General features: G+C 41.4%; 1 protein-coding gene across 1 annotated transcript in view; it reads left to right on the top strand.

Moving 5' to 3' along the window:
* Positions 1–26,966, top strand: part of LOC134204297 (uncharacterized) — a 60,524-nt gene that overhangs the window by 24,766 nt on the left and 8,792 nt on the right. The window contains 5 exon segments of the mRNA XM_062679114.1: positions 6,913–11,810; positions 19,219–19,473; positions 19,476–19,894; positions 19,954–20,080; positions 20,445–22,346. Coding sequence (XP_062535098.1) covers positions 6,974–11,810; positions 19,219–19,473; positions 19,476–19,894; positions 19,954–20,080; positions 20,445–22,346 — 7,540 coding nt within the window. The 5' untranslated portion in view covers positions 6,913–6,973.

Below are 26,966 nucleotides of genomic sequence, written 5' to 3'. Positions count from 1 at the left end.
TTGTAATGTATTTTTCGTATTTTTTAAAAAGCTGGATTGTTCTGTTTTAATGAAATCGTGAGGGATTAAACTTTCTAATTTCAAGCAAAAATATGACACAAACTCATCTACAGGTTTTACAATAGTTTCAATAAAACCGCGTAAGACGAATTAAGTACAGTCCATTTAATTCCACCAGTTAATTTTCGTTATCTTTGCAGATACGTATTTCGACCACAACTGTGTGGTCGTCTTCAGTGTCTTGTACTTGACTGGTCGAGTCAAGTACAAGACACTGAAGACGACCACACAGTTGTGGTCGAAATACGTATCTGCAAAGATAACGAAAATTAACTGGTGGAATTAAATGGACTGTACTTAATTCGTCTTAGACGGTTTAATACATTCCACTAAACGAGCTTAATATATTTTTCTGAATAGTTTCTATGTCACACCTATCCGTGGTCACCCATTGCTCAAATGATAACTGATCAATATATTTTTCTTCAAACTCAGCGAATAAAGTATTTTCCAATGATGAAGAATCTGGACAATCCGAACAAGACCGTAGATAGCAATTTGATGTTGTATTTTCACACAAAAGACTACCAGTTAACATTTTAATATCCTTTGTTAAATTGATTCTTTTCAAACTATGTAAAATAAGATTAATATTCTCATGGGTTGTGCACACACACACATTATGTGTTCCTGAATTGGAAAGAAGCTTACATTGCCTTGGCCGAAGGCTTGCAAATGAGGAAAAACCTATTTTAATATTATCGTGAATTTCCTTGAAGCGTGTGTACGCTTCTTTCAAAGTCGTCATCATTAATCGTTTTTGGATTGCTTGACGCTTTCCATCTTTTTACTGATACATAATCTTTTTGACCAGGCATAGCTCGACTTACTTCATCATCTTCAAAATATTGAACTACTATTTCTTTTGTCTCATCTGTTAATGCAGTACTAGACCTAGTATTTTTGGTTGAAAGACAGTTATTCTTCAATTGTTTTGCCTCTTTTACTGTATTTCTATTGGTTTTGAACTCATCAATGGCATCCTGAATAGACCACGAACTTGGCAGCATCGACAAAATCAATAATTTTTCTTTCCTTGTCGTGGCTGCATTCGAGAACCTTTCCTTCATATTTATAATTACCTCATCGTAGTCTGTATTTTCCACATCATCAGGTCCTAATTTGAAGAGGTTTCTTCGTACAGCTTCGTTTATTTCACGGTATTTTTTCTCCGGGTAATAAACGTAGTCCATCTTACTCCATTTAATCGGAGTCACTTTTATCCCAGCTATGCCCTCGTTAAAGCGTTCGATGTTGACCTTTTGGATACACTCATCTTCCGATTGATTTGTTGAAACAGATTTCGCTGATGGTACGGTGGCAAGGCTCTCAGCACTTAATACTTCTGGTAATTCCTCAGTTGTTGTCGATACATCTGGCAATTCCTCAGTTGCTGTCGTTTTCGAACTTCCTGCGCTCTGCTCAACCGATGATATACAGATTGCTCTTTTGTCAACGTTTAGACGGCAGGACGTGCAAATGCGTAAATTTGTATTCAATGTGGACATTGGAGCATAACCAGTCGCTTTCAGTTTATCTATGGTGCTTTCGGTGAGATTTCGTAACTCTTTTGAACACTTTTTTCCATCAAACGGCCTACAACAGTTGAGAAAGCGGCTACTCATGTTGTTCGTAATATTTCAATAAACAAAATCACTTTTAAGTTTTTACTGACTAGTTTGGTGTCATTTGCTTGACTGAAGAAAAAAATTACTATAAGATCTTTAACAACCTTAGTAGTAGTAATTTTTTTGTAGCTATGTACCTATCATGCATTTGTTGTTGTTGAAGATACCCGTTTCCTCCCGATCATAAAGTCTATTCTCTAAGAGGTATATTTTTTGCAGGTAAACTATAGACGTACACGTGTATATAAATCTTTGATTTTGCAGCTTTTGTCTTAAAAATAACATTTCTGATATGTTTCTATCAACGTTATTATCAACAGGTTTCAACACTATTAAAAGAATTTTTCGCCAGTCACGTGCAATGAAAATTATGACACTATCAATACTTTTGATCACAACACTGGATCGTGTCTAAGTTTCTTATAGATGCTATGAATAATTAAATCAAAATATCATGAAAACAACTTGTTTAAATCACGTCCCTTAACAATAAAATCTGCATCAAACTGCAATTCTCGAAATAACTTACACAGAAAAATTTTTTTTACTAAATGTGAAAATTGTGAAATGTTTGAAATGTCATAACTTTTTGTTTATTAGTTTACCATCACCAAATTTTTATGGTAGATAGCTAATATAATGGACCGTTTTCCCTAAAAAATACGTTCGAAAAAGATAGGGTTTTGAGATATTTGAGTTTTGTGACAAAAATGATATTTTTAAAGGCAAAAAAATTTTTTTACTGTGCGCATTTTCTTAAGAATCACCATTTAGTTGTCTAACTTTGCTGAAAAATCATAACAATCGAACATTCCGTTTTGCTGTGCAGCTTTTAAATATTTTTGAACCATTTTCACATACACCCTTTTGAAAAGTTAGTCGTGACTCAATATGAAGATTTGATATCGAAAAATGACGATTTAGATGAAATTGAAAAACTGTGCAGAGTTTCAAATATTTTCGAAATGGTCGCTCAGGATCGACTGACATGCCCCCGTGGAATGCCTCCAAAACAAAAAGCTTCTCTGTTAGCTTCCGCAGGAAATTTTGATCTCTTCGTCAGCACTGGATTGAAGTTCACCAATTTGTAGCTTCCGTGTCCTTTTTTCTTTGTATAACAAAAATGCGTCGCTGTCCGGAACATCTTTTGCTGGCGAGGATAGGGGAGCTAAATGTCAAAGAAGGAAAATCCATACGATTTGACAGCTTGGTACCCAACATGTTCCGGACAGCAGAACAAAGGGAACCGAAGCGACAATCTTTATCTAGTAACTAAAATATCTTTTGATGAATGTGTAAAAGAGAGGTAAATAATGCAGGCTCTCTCTTTCTCGCCAATAGGAACATATAGTGTCTATAGTTCTGATGATGCATTTCAACTTGCTCTACACAGATGTGCGGTCTCCAACACAAAAAGAGCGAAAACAAAGCAAAAATCAATACTAGCCTACTGAGATTTTCGTTTTCATTGAGATTGGTTACGCGATATTTACATTTTATTCTCTCCCGCTTTCATAGAAAACATAAACAATGAAAGGAAATCGCCAAATTTTCACGGATTTTTTTTTCATGAAAGCGTATCAAACAGTGGCGTCGCGTAACCTCACTTTTTACCTGTGCACTGACACAAAAAATGAAAATTTTGATATTTTGACAGCCCAAAGGGAAAATAAAATTATCAGAGTCGTTTAAACTAATCAAAATCTAGTTATTCTATGCATTTCCGCACACTAATTCCTTAAATTTAAGTCCAGTGCACAGGTAGATTGAGGTTAGGGAAACGCCACTGGTATCAAACTATTGTAAACAAGCTGTTTTATCTTCAATAATGTTATTTCTCACTAAAAAATCAGGAATTTGCACAGATCTATTAAAAGTATTTAGAAATTTAGATTTCAAAACAAAACAACTTTTCCAACTTTGACTGCTTGTAATGTGACAGTTGACCGGGGGCCCGCTACATTTTCATTGGTCTCTTCAAAATGAAAATGCAACTGTTTTCGCTTTCACATGACGATCACGAAAACACAGTACTGATAGATTTTTGCATTTAGCATGATTTTTGAAAACGTCGTACGTCCAAACGAGACACTCTCTTTCATTATGCTCTCTTTTACTGATCAAGGTACACCGGGGCAAGTTGAAATGCGGGGTAAGTTGAAACGGAAGCTGTAATTTAGATAGGAAATGACCGAATGCTCTGATAATTTTTTTCAACTTTTTTTTGGGCGTGATTAGGACATTTTTTTTTTTCGGTTTCGATTTGTAATGTCGTGCGTGAGGGAGAGCGCCGGAATAAATGATTTTCTCATCGTTTTCGATTAGTAATGTAGAAGTGCGTCGGATTTAATGATTCTCATCGGTTTCGACTAGTAATGTCGAAGATGCTCTGGAAGAGCGTCGGATTAAATGATTTTCTCATCGGTTTCGACTTGTGATGTCGAAGATGCTCAAGAAGAGCGTTGGATTGAATGATTTTCTCATCGATTTCGACTTGTGATGTCGAAGACGCTCTGAAGGGCGTCGGATTGAATGATTTGCTCATCGGTTTCGACTTGGGATGTTGAAGACGCTCTGGAAAAGCATCGGATTGAATGATTTGTGTTCTCATCGGTTTCGACTGCAATGCAAATATCATCCGTATATAATAGCAGGCCACGACTTTGGCTCTTCTCATCGTCGGGCAACCAACGAAATTGCACGTTCGATAAGACAGCACACTAGTGATCACACCAGCGGATAACTCGTTCGGCGGATTTGGGCCACACATTTGGCGATCCTGCCAGGTTGTTCCTGGTAGGAAATTATTGTTTTGTAAGTATCCTGTGGGCGTGATTAGGACATTTTTTTTCTTCGGTTTCGACTTGTAATGTCGTGCGTGAGGGAGAGCGCCGGAATAAATGATTTTCTCATCGTTTTCGATTAGTAATGTAGAAGAGCGTCGGATTTAATGATTCTCCTCGGTTTCGACTTGTGATGTCGAAGACGCTCTGGAAGAGCGTCAGCTTGAATTATTTGTGTTCTCATCGGTTTCGACTAGTAATGTCGAAGATGCTCTGGAAGAGCGTTGGATTGAACGATTTTCTCATCGATTTCGACTTGTGATGTCCAAGACGCTCTGAAGGGCGTCGGATTGAATGATTAGCTCATCGGTTTCGACTTGGGATGTTGAAGACGCTCTGGAAAAGCGTCGAATTGAATGATTTGTGTTCTCATCGGTTTCGACTAGTAATGTCGAAGACGCTCTGAAGAGCGTCGGATTGCATGATTCGGTCATCGTTTTCGAATTGTGATGTCGAAGACGATCTCGAAGAGCGTTGGATTGAATGATTTGCTCATCGGTTTCGACTTGGGATGTTGAAGACGCTCTGGAAAAGCGTCGGATTGAATGATTTGTGTTCTAATCGGTTTCGACTAGTAATGTCGAAGACGTTCAGTTCTGAAGAGCGTCGGATGAAAGGATTTGGTCATCGGCTTCGACTTGTAATATCGAAGACGCTCTCGAAGAGCGTTGGATTGAATATATTGCTCATCAGTTTCGACTTGTGATGTTGAAGACGCTCTGGGAAAGCACAGGAATGAATAATTTGCTAATCGGTTTCGACTTGTGGTGTCGGAAACGCTTTTCATTGCTTTGTTTTTGTTGGGATAAAAATGGGAGCTAAGAAAAGAAGTGCCAAACCGTTCCCCTATTTCGTCAATTTTGCTTAACTTATGTTGTTTTGTTTTTATCACAATAAAAGCAAGCTACCGCAATAATAGGACATTGCGATATTTTCTGAAGATCAGTCCTATTGTTGATTTTTTTTTATTCGTATATTTATTTGGAAGGCACTCTGTGTTCTTAACCGCTACTGTGCCGTGATCTACTGTGGTGTACTCTGCTGTACAGAGTTCCACACAGAATCTATTTTTAGATGTCCATAATTCGTTATTGTTGTCGTTGCCAGTCCATATCATCGTGAGTCCATTGTGTTCATTTGTCCATGTGGTGAATCCAGTGATCGTTGCTTTTGTTCGGTTGCCATTAATCGAAGTACGTTGGAGGAATGCCTCCGAGAAGAACAGATTTGTCAGTCGTCATCAGGCAGCCGTGTCGGTGAGGCGCGTTCCCCAAAACGCCACCGTACGGACTGCGCTTCTGGCGACTGGCAAGGGTTTGGTGGAGGGGCTGGGAATCGAACCCATGACCATTCGCTTATGAGGCGAACGTGTAGCCAACTACGCTACGGGACCCCCCTACCTATTGTTGATGTATTGCCTGTATTTCTTAAGAAGAGCGATACTACAACATTAGGACATTAGCACTACCACAACAATAGGCTCAAAGGATGCATTTCATTAAGGGAAAATGTCAATTTTTTGTCATTTTCAATGATATTTTGTCAAACAAAAGATGTTTTAGTGGTTAATACGAAGAGTTTCAGTGGATCCAGAAATGTTGTCAATGCTATTATATCCAGAATGGACTATTTTAACACTGCCGCAACATTAGGACATACCACAACGATAGGACGGTTTACCCTATTGCCGCGCCAGATGGTTTCGATTCTCTTACCAACTTATCAAAACAGAGAAAATGGGATTCCAGATCTGCTTACGGAAGAAGATATGTCTGGACGCGATCTAAACTTGACTGACAAGTCGAGTCAAGTACGAGACACTGAAGACGACCTCACAGTTGAGGTCGAAATACGCATCTGCAAAGATAACAAACGTAGTAGAATTAAATGGAAAGTACTAAACTCGTCTTAGACGGTTAAATTAAGAGTACGAGACACTGAAAACGACCTCACAGGTCGAAATACGCATCTGCTAAGATAACAAACGTAGTAGAATTAAATAGAAAGTACTAAACTCGTCTTAGACGGTTAAATTAAGAGAAAAGCTGACAATTAATGATGAAACGGATTTGAAGGTAGATTTGGAGGTCGAAGGGGATTACTATATCTAACTGTATTGCTTGATCATGGAAAGCACGTTTTCGATAGAAATTGGAAATTAAATGTTTGCCAAGATGCATGAACTGCTGTCTTCCTTCCTGATCCAGAATTTGCTACATCACTGCGTATTTAGTTACACTTTATATACTAGGGAGTGAGGGGAAATGTAAATCCAGTCGAATTGAAATCGGAATCGAAATGACCGTCACCTATGTATCTCCATTATATTCATATGAAAATGAAACCAATTTTAATCGCATTTTACTTTATTCTGTTTGCAGATTTTCATACCAACCGGGATAGGATGTGTTTGGCATTGCAATAATTCGCTGCATTCCTGCAATGGAAAGTGCTAACGGCAATCATCCACCGACCGTCCCCGATGGGGACATTAAACCAGATGGCGGTACCGGAGTTGGTCCTCCTCCTATCACACCTGGTATTCCTCCGATGCACCCATCCGGCTACCAGCATTACGGTTATGGAGGTCCACCGCCGCCCGCCATGATGGACCATCATGCTAAAGATCCTTACTATCATCATGCAGCGGCATCTCGTCACTATGATCCGTACTCTATGCATGCACCTTATCACTCGTATCAGCATCCTTACCACCATCAAAGTCCCTACGGAAGTCATTCTTACCATCATCAAACTCCATCTGGGTACCCACCAGCGGGGGGCATGATTCCACCCGGTGGGCCACCTTCCTCCACTTACCCAGCATATCCGGGGCACACGTCGCAAAGCGCGATTTCTCATCAGAACACCCCCTCCTTGTTGGATGGACCATCGGGAATAACTTCTCAAAAATCACCCGAAAAACCAGGTCCCACCAAAATAGAATCCACGAAACCGATTCGAGATGATAAAAATATGCTCATCGGCCCTACTGCATCCTCCACCGGACATGATGTCACTGATAGCGCATCGTCCGGAATTCCTCCAAAACGCAAAATAGAAATCCTGGACAACGTATTGATCAAGAAGTCCAAACAGGAACTAGAAGCAGAAAAACAAGAAAAACATCAGCAACCCACAATCGAAGCTGCTAGCGCACCAGTGCAATCGCCATTACCCACAACAACATCCACTGCAAACGATTCCAACAAATCGTCCTTTCAAATATCAAATATATTAGAAGATAAACCCAGTAAAAGTGAGTCATCGCCATTGCAAGAACCTCCCACGACCCCAATCGAAGCTGCTCCAGTTGAACGACAACAACAACAACAACAACCAGATCCTCCATCCGAAGAAAAGCAACCAACAAGCCAGCAGCCCATGGAAGAACCGGATCCCCATATTGAATCGGAAGAAAGCGATCCCCTAGCGCTTCCATCGAAAACGGATGACCCCGACGAACCATCCGCTCCGAAGCCTTCCTCTCCACCTCAACAGCAACAGCCAATGGATTTCGATATTTCTGAGAAGCTGAAAGAAATGGGCGAGATCAGTGTCAAACCGGTGTCTAAATCGGACGCAACAAATGCTAGTAAGGTGAAGGATCTGGAATGTACGGAGGAGATTTCTTTGGAGATCACCAAGAAGGATGCCGCGATGCGCAAGGTCACCAACATGAGAAAAAACATCAAAGAGGTGATGGACGACAACCAGTTGGATGCGTCGACTTTGGCCGCCCAGCGCCAAGAATTGGAACGCTTGGCTAGGGTACAGGAGCAACAGCGAATCATCCGAGAAGTTCAAAGGCAGCTAGCTTTGGAACGACAAACCAATAAGACCGAACAAAAAGTAATGCAGTTCCTACAGGGTCACGCTTCTATCCTCAAAACCCAACAACCGGGAACGTCAACACCAGTCAAGATGGGTTACATGAAGAATCCATTCGAAACGAGAGGACGGCCGCCGAAAGCCCGACCAATCCATGCTAATTTAACACCATCGGTCAGTATCGCACCAGTGAAATCGTCGGGAGCCACATCCGCATCATCGTCTGGATCTCTCTCGGGGCAGATACCATCATTTCCAGCTAGATCTTTCGACGACATGATGGACAGCGATGAGGATTTTGATGATGACGACGACGACGATGAAGACAGTGAAGCTGAGTACATACCAGCTCCCGAGAAGAAAGAAGTGGTGACAATCGATAGTTCTTCGGATGATGATTGCATAGTGCTGTCCGATGACGATGAAGAGCCAGAAGATGATTCAGACGACGATCCCCACAATAGCGGAATGCACGTCAACGATTCATACAATGTTCCGGACGACAAGGGCCGAGTGGTGATCAACATTGGCCATACCGAAGGTGAAGAGGACATTTTTCTGGCGCCGCAGATTGCTCGGATTATCAAACCCCATCAAATCGGAGGAGTTCGGTTTCTATTCGACAATATCATAGAATCAATCGAGCGGTACGATACTAGTACTGGTTTTGGGTGCATCTTGGCACATTCAATGGGGCTAGGAAAGACCCTTCAGCTGGTTTGCTTCTGTGATATATTTTTAAGGCATACCAGCTCGAAAACGGTGCTTATTATAATGCCGATAAATACGTTGCAGAATTGGTTGAATGAGTTCAACACGTGGCTACCGGAAGATGGAGAAAATAGTCCCTTGAAAAATCATGGAGATGTGCGGTCCAGAAACTTCAAGATTTTCATTTTGAACGATAGTCACAAAACTCTTAAATCGAGAGCGAAGGTTGTTCTGGAGTGGGCTAAAAGTGGAGGAGTTTTGCTAATAGGATACGAAATGTACAGACTATTGAGCCAGAAAAAGATGACCAAGAAGAAGAAGAAAAAAAAGAATGAGCCATCTCCAGCAGAGGAAGAGAAAGAATCTACGGAGGATCAGAAAAACATGTTCGATGAGATACATGAGGCGTTGGTAAAGCCGGGCCCGGACTTGGTGGTTTGTGACGAAGGTCATCGCATCAAGAATTCTCACGCCGGAATTTCGGTCGCATTAAAGCAAATTAAATCCAAAAGAAGGATTGTTCTCACGGGATATCCCTTACAGAACAATCTGCTAGAGTATTGGTGCATGGTGGATTTCGTTCGTCCTAACTATCTTGGAACGAAGACAGAATTCAGCAATATGTTTGAAAGGCCCATCCAGAATGGTCAATGTATTGATTCAACCCCACAGGATATTAAGCTGATGCGTTACAGAGCTCATGTCCTGCACTCATTGCTGTTGGGTTTTGTCCAAAGGCGATCTCATGCAGTACTTCAGACTTCTCTACCACAGAAAGAAGAGTTTGTTTTGCTTATCCGGATGACTGAATTCCAAAGGAAGTTGTACACGGTGTTCATGAATGAAGTGGTGCGAACCAAAGCTGTACCAAATCCGTTGAAAGCTTTTGCAGTTTGTTGCAAAATTTGGAACCACCCAGATGTGTTGTACAACTTTTTGAAACAAAGCGAGCGTGACTTGGACTTGGAAATCGAAGAAGCGGAACCTGCTCCAGTGATTAAAGGCGGTAAAACTGTAGTTACTCCTCCACCTGAACCCCCAGCGCCAAAACCTGCACCAGTGAAAGAGAAGAAACCGGAAAAGGAGAAAAAGAAACCCGGTAAGAAACCAGCAGCTCCAAAACCCCCGAAACCGCTAGCTTTGAAAAAAGATGGAACTCCTCGCAAACCTAGGACTACCAAGAAGCAACAGCAGGCTCTTAAGAGTCAACAAGCTGTTGGAAAAGATGGAAAATTGGTTCCTGCTGCAACAGTCAGTCCAAATACGCTAAACAAAGATCCAAATGCTCCTTCGGAAACGCCGCTTCAACCTCCTGCAACAACTCCGATGGATCCAGCAGCTGTTAAACAAGAGTACCCCGCTCAAAATAATTATCCCAATCAGCAACTTCCGGCTCCTCAGCAGCAACAACCACAGCAAGAAATGTATCCTGGATATCAAAACCAAACATACAATCAGCAAGCTCCTCCGCCAGCTTCTGCGCCATATAATTACAATCAACCCAACTACAATCAAGATCCAAACGCGTATAACAATTACAACAATCAATACAATTCTAACGACCCTTACAATAACAGCAACTACGGTAACAACTACTACGGTCGCAATGATTATAACTACAACCAGGGCTACGGATACGGTTATGATCAAAACTACCAGAATAACTACAACAACCCTAATAACTATCAAAATAACTACTGGGGTAATAACAATTACTACCAGCAACAACAGCAGCAACCTCCGCAGAACAATTCATACAACAATGGCTATTACGGCAACACCAACCAGTATGGTTATCCAGATCAACAACAACAACAACAGCAGCAACAACCAGCATACAACCAGTACGAGCAAAAATGGGATCCCAACCAAGCGCCAGCTCCCTCAATGCCAGATCCAAACCAAGGTGCTTATCCGCCAAACCCTCAGGATACTGTTGGTCCTCCTCTGCCAATGGACCCGGCACTAACGCAACAGCAGGCCAACGCCCAGTATGCGGATCAACCATCGCTGGAAGACTTGAAAGATCCAGTCAAACCGGTCGAGGACAAAGACGAAAAGCCCACCGAAATAGTCGACATGGACACGAAGATCATCACCAAGGTGGAAGAGGATGTGAAGCCGCCGCTGGCGGTAGAGATAAAAGAGGAAGTAAAAACGGAAATCAAGCAAGAACCCGAAGAAGTAAATGGAGTAGGCGAAATGGTGGACGAAAAACCAGTTGTCGTAAAAACAGAGGTGAAAGAAGAAATTAAAAGTGAAGATGGAGTAAAAATAGAAACATCCGAAGCAGAAGTGAAGAAGGAAGTGGAAGAAATTATAAAGCAGGAGAAAAAAGATGACAGTGATGGCGAGAAAAAAGCTGATAAAACGAAAGAGATCAATGAAGAAAAGCTGAAAGATGAACTGCTTAAAATTGAGGATGAGTTCAAGGGAAAGGAGTCGAAAGATGGTGGAAAGGATGGTAAGACGAAGGACAAGGATAAGGACAAAGACAAAGACGAGATTCCCTACGAATGGGCTTTCGAGCTGATGAAGGGATATGTGCCGGATCTGTTGGAGAGTTCACCGAAGATGGAAATCTTCTTCTATATTCTGGAGGAGAGCATCAAACTGGGCGACCGGATGTTGGTCTTCAGCCAGAGCTTGCTAACATTGAATTTGATCGAGCGGTTCCTACAGCGGAACAAAATTCCCGGTACTGAGAACAACTGGGCTAAAAATGCGAGCTACTACCGTGAGTATTGATTGCTTGAATATGTCACATGTTTTTGAATATTTGTTGTTCCCTATCTGTAAAGTATCTAAAAGAAGATCAAAAATTCCGCGCAAAAATCCTCGTATTTTTTTATATTTGCGTGAAAAACGACTTCATCGAAAATCATTTTTTTTGTCTTCGGACCTTTTTGAAAAAAACTCGTAGGGACCAGGGGGCATTATGAACACCCGGGGCAGATTGGACAGCTACGAAGCTACGAAGGACCTCCGTCGTCCTCTGCAGCTTAGTAGAAAAAGCACCTGTCTAGCGTACTGGGGTCGTGGGATCAAAGCCCACCGAAGGGGCGGTCACCCTTCAATACCTTTCCCGAACTAACTCTATCACATGTTGTACATATGCATAATCGAGTTTCAGACATAGTAATTAATTTCCATTCCGGGTGGCTTAATGCCCGGCATATAGGCAATTAACTTTGAATGTACAGATATTTATCTTTTATATGCCATTAATGCAAGCTTTACATATTCGCATACGAACAATGCGCAATAATGTATGCTTTAAAAAAGGAATCATTCCTTTTTGCCTTTTTTTGAGCAAATGTGTAATGTGAGGTTATGGGACCCAGCCGGTAACCAGAGAAAATTTGAAGATGACATCACCAATGGGAGGAAGTTCCGGTTCTCAATCTGGCGGCGGAGACGGCAGTCGAACTTTAGCAAGAAGGGTTTGACGGGGTCCGTTGCGAAGCCGGTCATAGAGAAGTTAAAGGGACGCAAGAATTACTCCACTTGGGCATTCGCTAGGCGAGTGATCCTAATCCGTGAAGGTAGCTGGTGCGCTGTGAGTCCTGTGGCCGGAGAAGAGGTTCCCGAAGATGTGAATTTGCGTGCATTGGCAACAATCTGCATGAGCCTGGAGAGTTATAGCTACAGTCTCGTCCAGGATGCGGCGGATACAGCAGAAGCGTGGAACAAGTTAGTCACAGCTTTTCAACGGATTGAAGAGGAAGATTGGGCAACTTAGGAAGTTGACATCTATTCGTCTGGTTGGCTGTTCAAGCGTGGAGGAATACGTCAACGATTTAATGAGTACCAGCCACAAACTTGCTTCGATTGGGTTCAAGGTGAATGACTCGTGGTTGTTGGCGTTGCTGCTGATGGGGCTACCAGAACACTACGAACCTATGATCATGGGATTGGAGGCCTCAGGTGCGAATCTGACGTCGGATGCGGTGAAAGCAAAGATCCTTCAAGATGTGAAGCTCGAGAGGGGATCATTCAAAAGCAACGATGATGGGGCACTATACACGAAAAACACGAACAAATTTAAATCACATGCTAAGAAGAAACCCGACAAAACGTGCTTCAACTGTGGCAAGCCAGGCCATTTTGCGTCCAAATGTCCGGATGAGTTGCTCATCAAGACGAAATCGAAATCGAATGGCCTCTGCAGTATCTTTATGATGTTTATGCGAGAGGATGGTATTTTGATTCAGAAGCTACGTGTCACATGGCCAGACCGAACCAGGATTTCTTTCACGAAACAGTATTGCAGCACGCAGTGGGGACCGCGAACAAAGGCAGCATGGAGGCTTTTGCGAAAGGAACGGTCGCAGTGCTGATTCCAGACGGTACGATCGATGTTCACGAAGTGTTGAAAATTCTCAATTTGCTAACTAACCTATTGTCGGTAAGTGCGATTTGCAAGAGAGGTTATACCATGAAATTCACTGCGGAAAAATGTGTGGTGCTGAACGAGGCTGGTGAGTTGGTTGTTTCTGGTAAGGAAGAAAGCGGCCTATATCGATTGAATCAGCTGGAGCGAGCTTTTCTGGCAAATGGAATACAGCTATGGCATCGGAGGATGGGCCACCTGAACAATTCAAGTTTGAAGCAGCTCAAGAACGTGTCTGATGGCGTGGATTTCCAAGATGAGAAGGTGAAGAATTGTACAGTCTGCCTGGAAGGAAAACAATCAAGAAGACCTTTTCCAAAACAAATCCAACCAGAGCAACTGAATTACTGGAACTGGTACATTCTGATCTCTGCGGTCCAGTGGAGATACCTTCCTTGGGTGGCAGTCGATATTTCACCACGTTTATTGATGATGCAAGCAAAAGAGTGGCAGTCTACTATCTAAAGGCCAAAAGTGAAGTCCTGGCGCGAAGACGGAGCGGCAAACAGGTAGAAAACTTAAAATTCTCAGGACTCACAATGGGCGAGAGTACGTTAAAAACGAATTTCAGAAAACGCAGATGGCATCCGTCATCAGAGGTCGTGCCCATACACTCCAGAGCAGAATGGCACGGCAGAAAGGATGAATAGAACCTTCGTGGAAAAGGCTCGATGTCTACTGAACGATGCGCGCATGCAGAAAGAATTCTGGGCGGAGGCTATTTTGACGGCAGCTTATCTGGTAAATCGATCACCAACTATAACCATTGGAAACAAGACACCTGAAGAAATGTGGATTGGTATAAGGTCTGATTTGAGGCACCTGAAAGTTTTCAGTACGAGTGTGATGGTCCATGTTCCAAAGGTCAAGCGCAGGAGGTTCGATCCGAAAGCGATTTATGGATATATTTACTGAAGAAATCATAGTGCCTATTGAATGTTCAAATGCGAACTCCAACAGTAATGATGATGAGGATGAAGAAGTAGTAAGTAACAACACGCTGGAGACGTCTAGCGACGATTTTGAAGATGCCTATAGCCATCACGCGCTTCCACCGCAACAATCAAGACCAGTGGAAGAAAATCAACAAGGGTTGACGCGCAGCGGTCGGGAGCGCATTTGTCCAGACAAGTATTATGAATTTATAACTTACGGTACATTTACTGGCATGAGCCTAGCCAGGATTTAGAGAGGGGGGGGGCAACTTTTTTGGTCTTCCAAATCGTAGTTTTATAGTAGTTTTATAAAAGCACATGAATATTAACACATGAAACCAAATCCAAATCAAATCGAAACAATAATGATTAAAATAATAATGGATTTAAAAATGCGTGATTTATTGCTCATCAAATATTTTTAAATAAAGTGAGAAAAATATTAACGAACTTAGTATTCAGAAAGAATATTAAATCGGCTATAACAATTATTATAAAAATCCTGCATTCTTCCATAAGTTTAAGAAAACTAGAATCATACATCTGAATTTCTAAACAAATCCTCTCTGAAATCATATTTATTATAAAATAAGCAGAAAAATCAATATGCAAGCTTTATCCAGGAATTCCTTCGACAATTGCTCCTGGCATTCTATCCGAAGTTCTATCAGGGATTCTTTAGGAATGCCTCCAGCAACTTCTTCGGCAGTGTCTTCAGGAATTCCACCATAAATTTTGCCGGGAATTGATCCGAAAATTCCACCATTATTTACTCCAAGAAAATCTTCACGAACTTCTTTATAAGTTCTGCAGAGTTCCCTGCAATAATTCAAATAATTTCGTGCTGTTTCCCATCATTTTTAAGAATAAGAATATTCCGTGGGAATTCCGCAGAAAACATTCCTAAGAAATTCACGAAAAATCTTCGAATTTCTTGTGTAAATTCCATAAAATTTTCCGCGAATTGTTTCGAATAATTTCTTGTGAAAATTTCAAAGAATTTCTCCAGGACTTCCACCGGAAATTTATACAGAAATTATACCGAAAATGAAATCAACAATGGAATTTTCGGAGGTGTTCCTAGATTAATTCGCAATGAAATCCTGAAAGAATTCCGGTGGAAACTTCAAGATTTCCACTGGGAGATCCTCCAGGAGTTTCTCTGAAAATTCCTCCTGGAATTCTTCCAGGAGTTCCACCGGCATTTCCACCAAGAATTTCTCTAGGATTTCCTTCGAGAATTATTCCGGTAGTTCTATCGGCAGTTCCTCTAAAAAATCTTCCGGGAATTTCGGCGGAATTGGAATTTATTTAGGCTTCTTCAGGAATTTATATAGATTTTCCACCAGAAGCTCCTCCGAGAATTTCTCTGTGAGCTCCTCAGGGAATTCTCCGGGAGGTCCTCTGATGATGATAATGGTCCAGCTACAAACCCCAACAAAGGTTTCAGCTAGACTAGATTTGTCTATTAAGATGAATTCTCTTGTTTCCGAGAATGCTTCTGGTAGTTTCCCCGGGGTTCGTTTGAAAATTCTCCCGGGAGTTTCTTCAGAAATTCTTCCAGAAAATTCCTTCGAGAGTTCCTCCGAGAATTCCACCAGCAATTCATCCGGGAGTTTCTCCGGAGATTCTTCCGGGAGTTCCACCAGAAGCTACTCCAGGAAACTATTCAGGCTTTTTTCAGGAAATCATTTAGGCTTTCTTCAGAAATTAAGCTGGAAATTCCCCCCGAAGTTCATCCGATAGTTTCTCTGAGAGCTCATCCGGGAGGTCCTCTACGAATTCTTCTAGAAGTTCCTCCTGAAATTCCTCCGGGAGTTCTTAAGGAGATCTTACGGGAGTTCCTCCGGCAGTTCCTTCGGGAATTCCTCCGGGAGATCCACCAGCAGTTTCTACGAGAATCCCTCCGGGAGTTTCACCTGCAGTTTCTCCGGGTGTTTCTCTGAAAAGGAACTCCCAGAGTAATTTCCGGAGGAACTCCAGGGGGGGATTTTCTATAGGAATTTCCGTTGAAATTCTCGGAGGAACTGCCGGTGGAACTTTTTGAGGAATTTATTGAAGAACTACAGGAAGAATTTCCGTAGGAAATCCTGGAGTAACTCTCGTAAGAATTCTAGGATGAACTCCCGAAGGAACTTCCATAAGAATTCCAGGAGGAACTTCTGGAAGAATTCTTAAAAGAACCTCCCGGAGGAATTCCCGTAAGAACCCCCAGAGAAATTCTCCGAGGAACTTCTGGAGGAATTTGTAGATAAATGCCTAAAGAAATGCTAAATGAATTCCTGGAAGAAAGCCTGATTGAATTCCCGAAGGAACTACTGGTGGAACTTCAGAGGAACATCCGGTGGAATACCCTAGAGGAAGAGAAAAAATATTTCTGAAGGAACTTCCAAAATTCCATTTCCCGTGCAATTCCTGCCAAATATCGTCCAGGAATTCCCTGTAAAGTTCCTGGAGGTATTACCGGAGAATTTCTTGGAAAAACTCCCGGAGGAACTCCCATAAGCACTTCCGGAGACTTCTGGGACTCCCACATGGAAGTCCTGAAACAATTCTTAGAGAAGTTCCTAAAGGAATTTCCGAAAAAATATCTGAAGGAATTCCCAGAAAAATACCCGGAGGAATTAATGCAGAAATTCTCAGATGAAATCCTGAAAGTATTCCCAGATTAATTGCTGAAGAAAACCTCTGCGGATGCATGCCTGAAGGAAATGCCGGATTCTTCCTGAAGAGAGAATAGCCGAAGAAATATCTAGAAGTAAATCTTGGAGAGAAGAAAAGATAACTTCAAGCAATTTCCTCGTGAATTTCCTAAAAAAAATAGTGGGGGGTTTCTAGATAAGGAGGAATTACAATTACATGAGAAGGATTTTCGAACGATTTTCAGAGGAATTTGTGGATAACTTTCCGGAGGAATTTAGAAGTTCCCAGGGGAACTTCTAGAAGGATTTCAAGGAGAATTTTTGAGCCCGAAATGTTTCGAGTTGTTTTGAACTTTCATATATTATAGATCCTGGATACCTTAATAAGTTTTGGATTTTTTTTTTAATTTCAAACACCACCACCGTAAAGTGCACATGTTTGAGGGAATTCATTTCAGTACCCGTTCAATCTTTCCACAATTTAGGGGGGGGGTGACCCCCCCTGCCCCCCCTTGGCTACACCCATGTTTACTGGTGTTACGATTTCCCCCCAGCCATCTACTCCATTGACAACTGCGGAGGGTATTCCGCAAAGCTACGACGAGGTCATGCGGTGACCTGACCGTGATTGTTGGATCGCGACGATGAAACAAGAGGCGTCACTGAGCGAAAACCAGATCTGGACATTAACAAAGCTACCTAAGAGACGCAAAGCCATTCGGAACAAGTGGGTTGTTGCTATTAAACGAGGACCTGATGGAAGTCCGGAGCGCTACAAGGCGCGGCTGGTCGTGAAGGGTGTTCACAGAAGCCTGGCGTTGACTACGAGGAAGTCTACGCTCCCGTTCGCTACCTGATTCGCTACATTTCGCTACCTGATGACGGTGGCAACGAAGTTTGACTTGGACGTGGTTACCGCATTCTTGCAAGGTGAACTGGGTGACGAACAAATCTTTATGGTTCGGCCCGAAGGATTCATGAATTCAAATGGCAAGGTCTGCAAGCTGAAGAGGGCATTGAACGGCCTGAAGCAATCAAGCCGAGTATTTAATGCGAAGCTAGACGAGGTGCTACGAGAAATTGGCTTGCAGAGATCGCGGGTGGACACCTGCCTGTACTGGATGCTGGATGGTGAGAAGATGCTCTTCGTGACGATATACCTGGATGACCTGTTGATTTTCACGAACGATCGACGTGGTAGACCACACTGGGAAACTGTTAAGCGTATTATCCGATACTTGAAGGGCACGGCGATGATGAAATTAAGATACACGAAGAACCAGAATAAAAAACTGGCCGGATATAGCGATGCTGATTGGCGAAGAGATCCCGATAGCCGCAGATCGACGACTGGCCATGTTTTTACGATGCTGGGAGCCTCTATAGCCTGGAATGTGAAGAAGCAGCCGACAGTAGCTCTTTCGACATGCGAGGCGGAGTATATATGGCACTTACTCGAAGCATTCAAGAGGCCATGTGGTGGTCGGTCGGAATTCTCCAACGTTGGGCCGATCTCGATGTACTAAGCTCTACTAGACTGGTAATCTTTAAAAGAAATACTACGCACTATGGGTCTGGTGACCAACTCCTTGTTGGATGTGCGGCGGGGTTCATATTCGTGATTGTGCTCCATCAACCACAATTGCAATTCTATACTTTCACCTCTAATTCTATCATGAACATGTACGTCTAAGATGATATTAGCATTTCCATATCATTGTAAATCGTTTAACTTCACGTAGAAGTAATACACTCAAATCATTAATTAGAGAAATAATGGAAATAATGAAATCTGTTTTCCTAAAGTGCTATTTTGACCTATCAAATGTGTTTTTCTTATTTAATTTTAAAACGCACGAGAAAGGCATCGCCATCGCTAGATGGATTAATCTGGGTTTTTTATACTTATTTTTTAACCAACCATCATTCAATAAACACCCAAATAGCAGAAATAAAAATGTATTTACCCGCAAAAAAGCACAGGAAATGCTTTACCACTACCGGAAGATTCAATTTATTTATGTGTTGTTGCCAAATAAGACCGCAAAACAAATCGTTTTAAATTGCTTGTCTCCTCTTTTGTTTCAAAATAAGATGAAAATGTGGTTGTTAAGACCACACAAATAGAATACCAATCAATATATTTTTTTTCATTATTAAATTTTATGTTTGAAGGTTTGGACGGTTCGACGACCGCGCAGGAGCGCGAGAAGCTGATCAACGAGTTCAACTCGAACCCGAACATTCATCTGTTCCTGGTGTCGACCCGCGCTGGTTCGTTGGGTATCAACCTGGTCGGTGCAAATCGGGTGGTAGTTTTCGACGCCAGCTGGAATCCCTGCCACGACACGCAGGCCGTTTGTCGTGTTTACCGCTACGGGCAGAAGAAACCATGCTTCGTCTATCGCCTGGTGGTGGACAACTGTTTGGAGAAAAGATCTACGATCGTCAGATCAACAAGCAAGGTATGAGTGACCGCATCGTGGACGAGTGCAATCCCGATGCGCATCTTTCGATGAAGGAAGTGACCAGTTTGTGCTACGATGATGGTGAAGATGGAGAGATCAAGGACTTCAGTGAAGATAAGGATAAGTTTATCGATGTGGTTATGCAGAATTTGTTGGATCTATATTCGAAGCAGCTTACAAAATCGCCATTTGCTCACGAAAGTTTGTTAATCGATCGAAAGGAAAAGAAGTTGTCTTCGGCGGAGAAGAGACAGGCTCAGCGGGGTTATGAGCTTGAGAAACAAGCCGCTACGAAGCCAAGTTATTCGTACACATCGATGGGAACGACGTACAGGGCAATCCGAACCCCGGATGGGTCAATTATTCATCGGCCTGTTGCTTCGGTATGTAGTTTCATAACAAAGGAATAAATTGAGGTTAATGAATTTTTACATATCTTCAGGTACGACCCATGCAGGCTGGTGATTCCGGGAAGAATTCTCTTGGAGGCAGCAGACCGACCAGATGGATACCGGCTGAAGTTTGGCAACGACAGGGAATGACAGCTCAGGAAATGACTCTTCCTATTGGTAAGTTGATAATACTCATGTTCATGTACAATCAAAGGGAGCTCGTTGCTCGAGGTTTTGTTGAATCTGTATTGATTGAATTATCATCTTGTTCAGGTCAACAACTGGGCCTCAATTTGCATCTTGACTCGACAACAGTATTGAACAACAAGCATAATTCGCTCGTTTTGAATCGAGATGCGCAATGTTACCTCTGTTTTGCCGAATTGTTAGCCAAAATTGACCGTTTTATTCCCAAATTTCCATTGTCACTAAACGAGAGGATGAGCAACACCGTTCTTCGTCTAGCTTAGATCGGTGGAATTGTTTTGCCCGATGTTTTATTCAAAAAATACAAATATTTTCGTATGTTCTACATTTTCAGATGTGGTGATTCCAACTAGCTCTGCTGACAAATCCAATATTGTTCTGAAGGCTGGACAAAAGGTTATGGTATTGAAATCACCCAAAGGCATCTATATGCAATTGGAAACTGGAAAAATCATTGCCATAAGGACTGCTTTCAAGGTCGGTCAGGGTAAAGATGCTAGCAAAGGAGGAGCTAGTGTAATGGCAGGACGAAGGCCGAGTGCTGCATCGACAGCGACAAAAGCTTCCCCTGGGGGTGCTTCAAAAGAGGAAGGAAATTCGCTTAGCATACCGTCCAACTCGGATGACGAAGATAAGTCCGATTCCAGTATTGTTCCTCTTGACCCTGATGACAAGGACGGAATGCACGTTGATGATTATCCTGAGAAAGGGGAAATCTTGGATTGTGAGTTGAAGAGTGATGAACTGGAAGAGGGTGAAATAAGAGATGGATTGGTTGGTGGCAAGGGCGGTACTGTTTCTCTTTTGAACGTTGCTGCATACACAAATGTGTCGTCAGGATCATCTAAAGATAAAAGCTCAAAATTTCCGATGATTCAATCGGCATACTCACTAGCACCACAAGCCCAAGATAGTCATGGCAAAAATTTCCAACAGACTGATAGCCACTCTCATGTTCCTAAACAAAAACGGCAGCAAACGCCACCTGCTACCGTTGCAATAGAAAATGAAATATCACCTTTGAGGGAGAAAGTCGTGTATAAGCCAAACCTTGTAGAAAGGAAATCTAAAGTCCCTCAATCTTCCCTTAAAAATTATAGGCACAAGGCAGGCAAAGCTTCAGAATCTGCAGCGAGTAAAACAAATGCGACAAAGCAAAACACTCATGCTGCACCTGCTGCAACGACGAATCCTCAAATGGATCCTCAAGCAATCAGTGATGTTCCATCCCCACAGATACCGGCATCACCGGCAGGTTCAGACCATTCGCAGCCCTATCCCCCAATGGTTCCTCAGGTGCCGCCTACTCAGCAACAACTTCCTCAACAAACAGCAACCCATCCCCAACACCAGCATCATTACCCACAATCTTCCGCCTATCCTCCTCAGCCTCATCAGCAATCACCGTATGGCGTGCCAAACTCTTCTACTACAAACAGAAAGAGTCCTATACTGCATCAGCCGCAACACATGCATTCATCTTCCTACGGATCGCATAAGCACCAACAACAATCATCACAACCATCTACATGGAATCCTTATACCAGTAATAACTCTTCTAGCTACTACGGTCCACAACCCCATGGTCCTCCCCCACCGCCGCCATCGCAGTATGAATCGAGTCTCAACTTCTTAGAAAAAACCACCTCTGCCATAATCAATAACCAAAACCAGAGTGAGTTCCAAACTTCTCTTAGCAACATAACACGTTCGCCAACGCCCACCGACAACTTCATGGAATTCCAACCTAAAGTTGCTCCCGCTGGGAAGAAATCCGCAGCCAAAAAACCACCCAAGCAACCCAAAAACGACTACAACGCTGCCAAGAAGGCATTGAACAAACGCAACAATCCATCCCCTTATCTCCCGGTGTCATGTTCTTCGGCGTCTTCATCTCCGTCGCCGTCGCCTGCCGTCATGAACCACAGTCAAAACAGCAACAGCAGTTCGCTCAGCGGAACACCTACTCCAGTGCCCCAGCAGCCCCCGCAGCAACAGCCAAATTCAGCCTCTACACCGGCACCATATCCGGGATATCCGCCGGTGTCCAGTGGAAGTGCCGCAGGCTATTACGATCAGTATTCCCAGCAGCAACCGATGCATCAATCACCAACAGATGCTTCGCCAGCCCTACCAGCTGGACCCAACCTGTACGATGGACACGGCTCTCCGATGAATCCACAACAGCAGCAGCCGTATGGAGGCGCAGCAGTGCCAGCGTCAACGGTCTACAGTGGTGAGTGTGGGATCATTTTCTTTCTAAGCTACTTTTTCAAATCAATGCTTTTCCGTGTATGTGCATCATGTATCGTCTCAAATGAACTTTGATCGTTCAAATATTTCTCTGCGATTGTAATCTTTTCAAAAAGTGCGGCAATGGTTATTAAAAGGGTTATAGGGGATCTGGGGGCGTTCTGAACAGCGGTACTCCGTTTCTCATAATGCCGTTTGGCATAATGGCCATTTGGCATAAGTGCCGTTTGGCATAACTGGATGTGGTATCAAATTGATGGCCGTTTGGCATAATGGCCATTTGGCATAATTCATGTAAGTTGATCAATAATGGCCGTTTGGCCAAATTCATATCATATTTGTATTGCTATGGGGCAGTCCAATCTGCCTCAATATTGATTTTAATCATTTTTTTTATTATCAATGCAGCAAACTCTGAAATCCTTCCATAAGCGACTAATTTATAGCGTAGTAGACGTTGTTTTAATTTCTTAAAGCAAAAATGACTAAAAATCATAAGTTTCGCTTTCCATAAAATAAGCTTTACTTTGCCATAGAAGATGATTTCTCAATTAATGATCATCCTATAGCATAATTCTGTGCTCTGACATGCCTTTGTGATACGTTTTCGTGATTTTTACAATATGTCAAACAGTTTTAAATAATAACCACCTAATGGAGCAAATTGAACGCCCTATGTGGGTGTAGACCTGACGTCTTAAAAGTTTAAAATATAACCTCAAATTCATCGAACCAGGATATGCTTTCATATCTTGTCGTTTTCGTGCTATTATGGTGCGTATCATGGCATCAAAAATGCCATACTCTGACTAATACAGTTGGTCGATGAAGGAACATTGGAGTGACTAACGTTGCCCGTAGGGTGGATAGGAACAGCCATTAATTACGTAACACTCAGAAGAGAGGGGGAGAAGTCTTGCAATAAGTGTGACGATCCATATAAAAAATTCAGTTGTTTCATACAAAAAAGTGCTACATGCTACATGCTTAAAATGGCAAATGTTTGCGTTACGCATTAAATCCTCTTCATTTGACCACGGAATTAAAATATTCTTCATAGGAAGCGTCCATAAATGGCGTCGCTCAAAATGAGGAAAATAGATGTTCGAGTATTGATAATAATCTTTACACAATTTTATGAGTCTCGTACAAAAGCATTAAAGGGAGATAAATAATTGGGTAATGGTTTTGTTGGATGATCTATAAAATAGGTTTCAGATGTCAGGATTCAGAATAAGGTAGAGGGGCTAGATTTGCTAGCACGAGCACGTATGCCAATCAAAGCGGGCCTTTTGTGCGCCATAGACCTCCTAATAATCATCATAATCCTGACGAACAAATATTGACTCGATTTTCATTACTCTTTAAAAGTTGAATCAAAATGTAAGATTAACAATCCATTAGCATGAAAAATGATTGCGAATAGAAGAGCATACACTTACCAGAGTAGTGGCGAAGTACACACATCAGTGGATCAAACACGCATGAAGCGGAATAACTGCACATTTTGTACATTTCAAAAGATCATTCATTTTCTGAATTCATGGAGCAGATTTTGTTTTTATTTCAACAAATCAAGGTTTCAATGACTTTCCTGTGTATTGGAAAGCCGTAATCTTACCAAACGTATAGAATAATGAATACAATTCACCTTCGAGAAGGGATAAAGTTACGTAATCCAATCCAAATATGAAGAGACGCTTTCCTTCCCATGGTTTCGCCGTCTTAAACAGACGCCAACGGCTTACTCCTAGGTCCAATGGTGGAGCTGCAATCCATATCGCTCTCAACGGTTACGGATCCGATTTCCGAATCAATGACCCTACCTTTTTGGGACTTTGGGCACGAGTCAACCTGGTTATTCCTGTGAATAAATAGGAAAAAAAGACAATTAAAATCAGACCAAATAGATAGTTTCCTATTTTCAATTTCAAAGAAATTAGTTTATTCAAAACTTACCCGCTGGTAGCCATAGGTACTCTTCTTCACTTGAAGAAAACCAAATTTTCTTTTGAAGGAGTAATATCAAAATCAACGGAGCATACGCAAAATTTCCAACAATGTCGTCGAAGAGGTAGATTGCAAAAGAAGTTTCTTACATACCTGATGTTATATGCATACCGATTAACAAATGGGAAGGAAGTATTAGATTTTTATTCGCTCCATTTATCTTTCTTATGCAAAAGGCCTTTTAGTTAAAGCCATCAGTACACGAATTGACATTACATGAAATCTCTATTGAAATCAAACAGGCATCAACCAGAAGGATGATAGTGTTTGATAGGCATATGGTCGACCAAAACAGAAGCCGTGTATACTTACGTTAATGAAATGGGAAATAACAGTGAAATATTTCGTTAAATAATGTTGTATTTCTTATGGTTGTATTTATAGGCCATAAAAAATCAGAATTAAGGAATAAAAAAAAAACCCAAATTTATCCACCGGTGGTGATGATGCCTTTCTCGATTCAATATGTTGAATTCGAATTGATGTTGTAAATGCAGTGCTTATTGCCTACATTTCGGCGGTAAAAAGATTTGGTGCAATTCTAGTACGTTGCTTGAAAATTACTTACCGTGCACACTTAAAATAAATCGCCGAATTCGGTAAAAATTTTACCGAAATCTCAACAGCAGAACTGTTCGGTAAATAATTTAACTGAGTTTCGGTGATTTTGACAGTTGAGCAATGGAAAAAATTACAAAAAATCTGTAAAATAAATTACCGAACAGTTCTGCTGTTGAGATTTCGGTAAAATTTACCGAATACGGTGAAATGAGTTAAGTTTGTGGGTTACCGTGGGTTGCGCCACGGCTAAAATGATTAATGATTCAATGTGCATTTGTGTTTTTGTTGATTAAAAAATAAAAATATAATACAAACTGCTTGATTTATTAAAAAACAAAAACAATAGTGTCCAATTAGGAAATTTGCTCCGTCGAATGAAACCAGTTGAACTCATATCTGTCAAGCACTTCTATATGAAACGCGTTTAACAAAAAAAAATATTTATGGGCTACACACATACACACTTTTGGAGTGAAATTATAGCCTTCTGGTACAACTTTGTTGTACGAGAAAGGCAAAAACTTACAATATGAATTTGTGAATGGATTACCTGTTTATCCTCGATTCCCCAGAAAATCAATCCTCAGAATGTACCGTTCCCCAGAAAACAGAATCTATATACATAAAAATGAATTTCTGTCTGTCCTTATATAATCTTATCCAGCTTTCCACGCTCGCCATAATGGCGGATGCTATAAAAAAATTGACATTAACTGTTTCCCGACACTGAACTGAAAATTTCGTCTCAGCATGCAATGATGTTTTTCGTCGCCAACGACAACCTTAAACTTGTTATTTTTCTATAAACAAGAAAATAAACACACGTATCTATTTCATATTCATGTTTCTATTTTTTTAATCATTAAACATTCTATTCCAGATATTGTGAAGCTACTCTAATAATTATCGTTCAGAAACCCTAATCTGGCGTGACAAAGTTGTACCAAAAGTTTCCTGGGATTCTGTATGACATTTCTGAAGTAAATAGCGGTACCATCAGCTTATTTACCGTTGAAGTGGAGAATGCTAGAGATGATGTTGATTCCTTCTGTCTGTATAGCAAATCTGTCGCTGCCGTCAATTTTTGCTCAATTCGTCCCACGATTAATAAGAGAAAATGAATACATTGTGAAGTTATTTTAAAACAAATTCGTTGCTCAAATATGTATCTGAAGTTATTAAAAAGTGTTTGGCATTCATTTTTGCATAGTCCACACTTTGCGAACAGCCATATTTGAGGTATGCTTCATACTTTAAGAATTTCACAATTTTTCGTTCCAGGTCTTAAATACACCACAAAATCTATTGATACTTTTGTGAATAACACATTGTAAAAATAAAACTATGCAAAAAGAAGTACTATGTATAATCACTGTACTGCCCTGAATCGCATATTTGTCACATCTTTGCTGGGTTTCCTATTCATATGGGACAAATATGCGATTCACGGCAGTGTAATCAAGACGAATAATGTATAATGTTCGTTCAATTATCAAAAATATTATTTCGTCTCGGAGTTCGTTCGTTGGCGTCAGAAAACGAGAAAGGGTAAAGCAAAGTCCGATAGATTTTCTCTTAAAAATACTCATGTTGAAGATTAAGTATCGTATCTAATGCTATGAAGACTGCTTAAAATGCTACATATATTGGGAATGCGGAATCGTTTTCTGCTGTGACCTATGAATTATTTGTATGGGATTCGTCTGTGGGGGAATACACGGAAAATATAGTGTAGAGAGCAATCATGAGAACATAGAGCGTCATTGAAGTTATCGCAGGGTCTTGGGAAAAAAAGCTTTGATGTTATGTCAAACCGCTAGAGTCAGTGGAGTGGAGCCCTATTGTTAAAATTTAAGGACACGATATGTGGTTGAGAGCTGGGCACAGTGAGTATAACAGGGGCCATAAGAAACTCCAATACTATCTGTTGGAATTCCAGATCAGTAAACTTCCTGTCAGACCATTTAGTAATATGGTATCAATCATATGTTCTGGCCTCAATCATATAGTTTTTGTATCAATAATGTCTGAA

Source organism: Armigeres subalbatus, unplaced genomic scaffold, assembly GCF_024139115.2.
Source record: "Armigeres subalbatus isolate Guangzhou_Male unplaced genomic scaffold, GZ_Asu_2 Contig515, whole genome shotgun sequence".
NCBI lineage: Eukaryota > Metazoa > Arthropoda > Insecta > Diptera > Culicidae > Armigeres > Armigeres subalbatus.
This window is presented reverse-complemented; position numbering and strand designations above follow the sequence as displayed.